The 3269-nt window shown below is 34.6% G+C and overlaps 2 protein-coding genes across 2 annotated transcripts in view; one reads left to right on the plus strand and one right to left on the minus strand.

Annotated features, from left to right (window-relative positions):
• Positions 1-269, plus strand: part of LOC104799413 (WAT1-related protein At5g64700) — a 2382-nt gene extending 2113 nt beyond the window's left edge. The window contains exon 8 of the mRNA XM_010521938.2: positions 1-269. Coding sequence (XP_010520240.1) covers positions 1-80 — 80 coding nt within the window. The 3' untranslated portion in view covers positions 81-269.
• A 156-nt stretch (positions 270-425) lies between these two features.
• Positions 426-2409, minus strand: LOC104799422 (titin). Its single transcript, XM_010521950.2, has 2 exons — positions 1963-2409; positions 426-1283 (listed from the first exon to the last, which is right to left on the minus strand). The coding sequence occupies exons 1-2, from the start codon at positions 2179-2181 to the stop codon at positions 636-638; spliced, it is 867 nt and encodes a 288-aa protein (XP_010520252.1). The 5' UTR covers positions 2182-2409; the 3' UTR covers positions 426-635.
• Between the last annotated feature and the right edge of the window lie 860 nt (positions 2410-3269).

Below are 3269 nucleotides of genomic sequence, written 5' to 3' on the forward strand. Positions count from 1 at the left end.
GTAGAGAACAAATGAACGGTGACGATGATCCCAAGTCTGCTCTAAGAAAGGAAAATGAAGTCAAGGTTGTGGTTGGTTGATCTTAGATTTTTTTTTTTTTGGATTAGTATATATAATTATATACACATTTACACAACTTAATCATATTTTCACGCATATTTTCCATTTCAATTGAGTAACTTCTTATTTTCCCTCTTTTTGTTTTGGTCCCACGTGTAATATTTTTTCAGTCTTATCAATTTTCGCCCCTCGTATTGTTTTTCCAAATAATTATATATATGGGAAGAGTTTTACTTATACATGCGACATGCAACGACATGCTTTGGTTGTTGACATGCATATATACGAAATTTAGAGATGATAACAGTAGTTATATAATTAAACCTTCCGTCCATTGTTCTTATTATCGTGCTTCAAAGACAATATGGCATAAACATACACACCCATATATAATTCCAAATCAAATTTACAAATAGTTCACAAAATATAATATGTAACTAATGTAAAACAATTACAGCTCGAACATTTTCTTAAACTGAAACTGTAGTTTTAGTTTGTTGTGGAAGGAACCCACAAAAAGATTCGAATATTACTGAAAATCATATAACCATTTATCATGACATAAACCAGAGTTTTCACTTGGCTACTCCTTGTTTCTCTGTCTCATCAGCAAACACACTAGTATCATCCTTACCGTTATTTGCCTCTGCATTGACAGTTTCCTCGTTCTCATGCCTATCTATTGCCATTAATGTCGCATTGACAACTGGCTCGGGTTCCATCTTTTCTTGAGCGTCTTCGAACACTTGTTCCTGTTGGTCGACGGGGAATGTTCCAGAAGCTTCCTTCGCATCGACGGAAACTTCTGGTATCTTGATTACCTCATCCGAGGTTTCTGGAACAGGTGGTGGTTCCATTGTTGTGCCGGTTTGGTTGTTGTTCATCTCAACCTCGTAAACCTTTGCAACGAAATCTTCCGGTTTTGGGATCTCCGGTGACGAGTCGGTTTGGTTATCGATAACCGGTTGTGGAGCAATAACCCTAGGGAGTTCTGGAAGAGCAGTTTCTGGTTTTGGAGTCTCTGATGGTGGGTCAGTTTGGTTCTTGATCTCTTGATTTGTCGGTTGTGGTGGAACATTAAGCTCGTAAATCTCGGGAACACAAGCTTCCTGTTCTGACACATCTGATGATAGACCGGTTTGGTTCTTTATATCTAGCTTAACCGGTTCCGGTTCTGGTTCTGGTTCGTCCTCCTCTATTTGCATTGTCTCCCTCTCCTTATCCTGCATGGAGATTATCAACCACGTAAAAAATTTACAGAATGAAATTTCACATTCTCCTAAGGAAACTATTAGCCTAACCCAATAAACTTTAATAATGGTCTCGTTTTAAAAAAATTAAAAAATATTTATGGAAATGGGCTAAATTATGCTTTTATTTTTTTTTTATTGGTAAAAATTATTGTCCTTGTGAAGGGCCCACCAGCAAAACAAATGAAAAAGGGAAAATAGTGCAATATTATTAATTTTTTTAGCAAAAGGCAACAGCGCTTTGATGTGTCCTTCAAGATACCGTATCGTTCATTACCAAAGCTTGTAAGTTGTAACTGCCGACCAAACAAAAAATAACTAAAACAGCAAATTTTGTTTGGAAGTTATCATTTGTATGCGTAAATCAATGTAAGAAAATACGGAGTATTGGTTACATCCTTGTTTGATTTTATGGATAGAATGATTTAAATTTTGATGAAATATAGATTGGAATACAAACTTCTCGAATAATATTTCCCATAGTTACGTGAAATAATCGTAAGATAGAACCAATCCTACGCTATACATTAAACTAAAATGTACTGAAAGAATTAAACATGTTTGATAATAAATAAATAAATAAGTGATTATTATGATTCTTTTTTTTTTGGTGAAAAATAAAGGAATTTGATGGAATGGAAAATAGAAATACCTCGCTGAACAAGTGACTAAGGGAAGGTCGCTTTCCGGCATTAAGTTCGTCGTCGTCTTCGTCGGCGGCGACCACCAAAATCTCCTTCCCCTTATCGCTCCGCCGCCCGGCCGCCGGCGGCACATACTCCGGAGGAATCTCCTTCTTGGACTCCTCCACCGGCGGCGGAGCCTCGTCGGAATCTTTCAGAACCTTGGGCTTTGTGGCGCAGTTCCCCATCTCGATCGATCCTTGTCGCACGATCTCCGAGTGTCTCTCTTCTCTGAATTCTTTAATTTTGTTCGCCGAGAGAGAGAGAGAGAGAAAAGTGGAGAGATCAAGAAGATGAGTCCGACAATTTATCTACGACCATTGAAGAAGGGACAAAGAGAATAGATTTAGTAATTATACCAACGGTTTCTGATCTCTCTCTCTCTCTCTCTCTCTCTCTCTCTCTCTACCTGCCCGCAAACTTCGATCTTATCACATTTCCAATCTTTTTTTTCCTTAATTTAATACAATTACTGTAAAATACCAAAGATGTGATTTCGAACGAAATATGTAACGTAACGATGATTATACTATTTCTTTTGTGTGCTGTCTTCTTTACCATCGCTGATGTCACGATGACACGTTGGCAGTCTTCAGGTTGGATATAACAAGATTTTTATTTTGAGATTTTTTTCTTAAAATGTTATTAAATGTGTTATAATTGCTGTTGCAAATTTAAGTAATTTGATTTATTAGTATAATTTGGGTTTTATACCAAAAAACAAGAAGAAATAAAGTATAGTTTGTAAAATCTGATTTCTTTAAATAAAATACAGATTATATGTTATTATGACACGCTTGGCAAATAAATTTGTGTATGTGAGACTGACCGATATATTATAATATTTAATTATTATCATGACAAGCTGGTACATCTTGATAGATTTGATTAAATATAAAAATTTCTATAAGTAGAAAAAAAACACAATAAATAATATATTATTATATTGGGTTAGTGGTATTTAAAAGATATTTTTGTAGTGGGTAATCAAACAAAAGTGGGTGTTATTTCCAGGTTGGTTAAGTTTACGTAGTTCTTATTTGCATTTATGTGTAATGTCCATATGCATTTGGATATAAAGAAAATGACTAATAATGGTGTAATCAAACTAAAGGTGGGTCTCCGATTTTTATTTCCATTTTTTTAAAATATAATCATTTTTTTCCGTTTTATTTAAAATGTTATAACTTCATTCTAAAGATCCTTTCTCTCTTTTTTTAATTACTATTTTGAGCATAGTTTTACATCATTACATTTAATATGAGGTCATAAATAA

Source organism: Tarenaya hassleriana, unplaced genomic scaffold (assembly GCF_000463585.1).
Source record: "Tarenaya hassleriana unplaced genomic scaffold, ASM46358v1 Cleome10, whole genome shotgun sequence".
NCBI classification, from domain to species: Eukaryota; Viridiplantae; Streptophyta; class Magnoliopsida; order Brassicales; family Cleomaceae; genus Tarenaya; species Tarenaya hassleriana.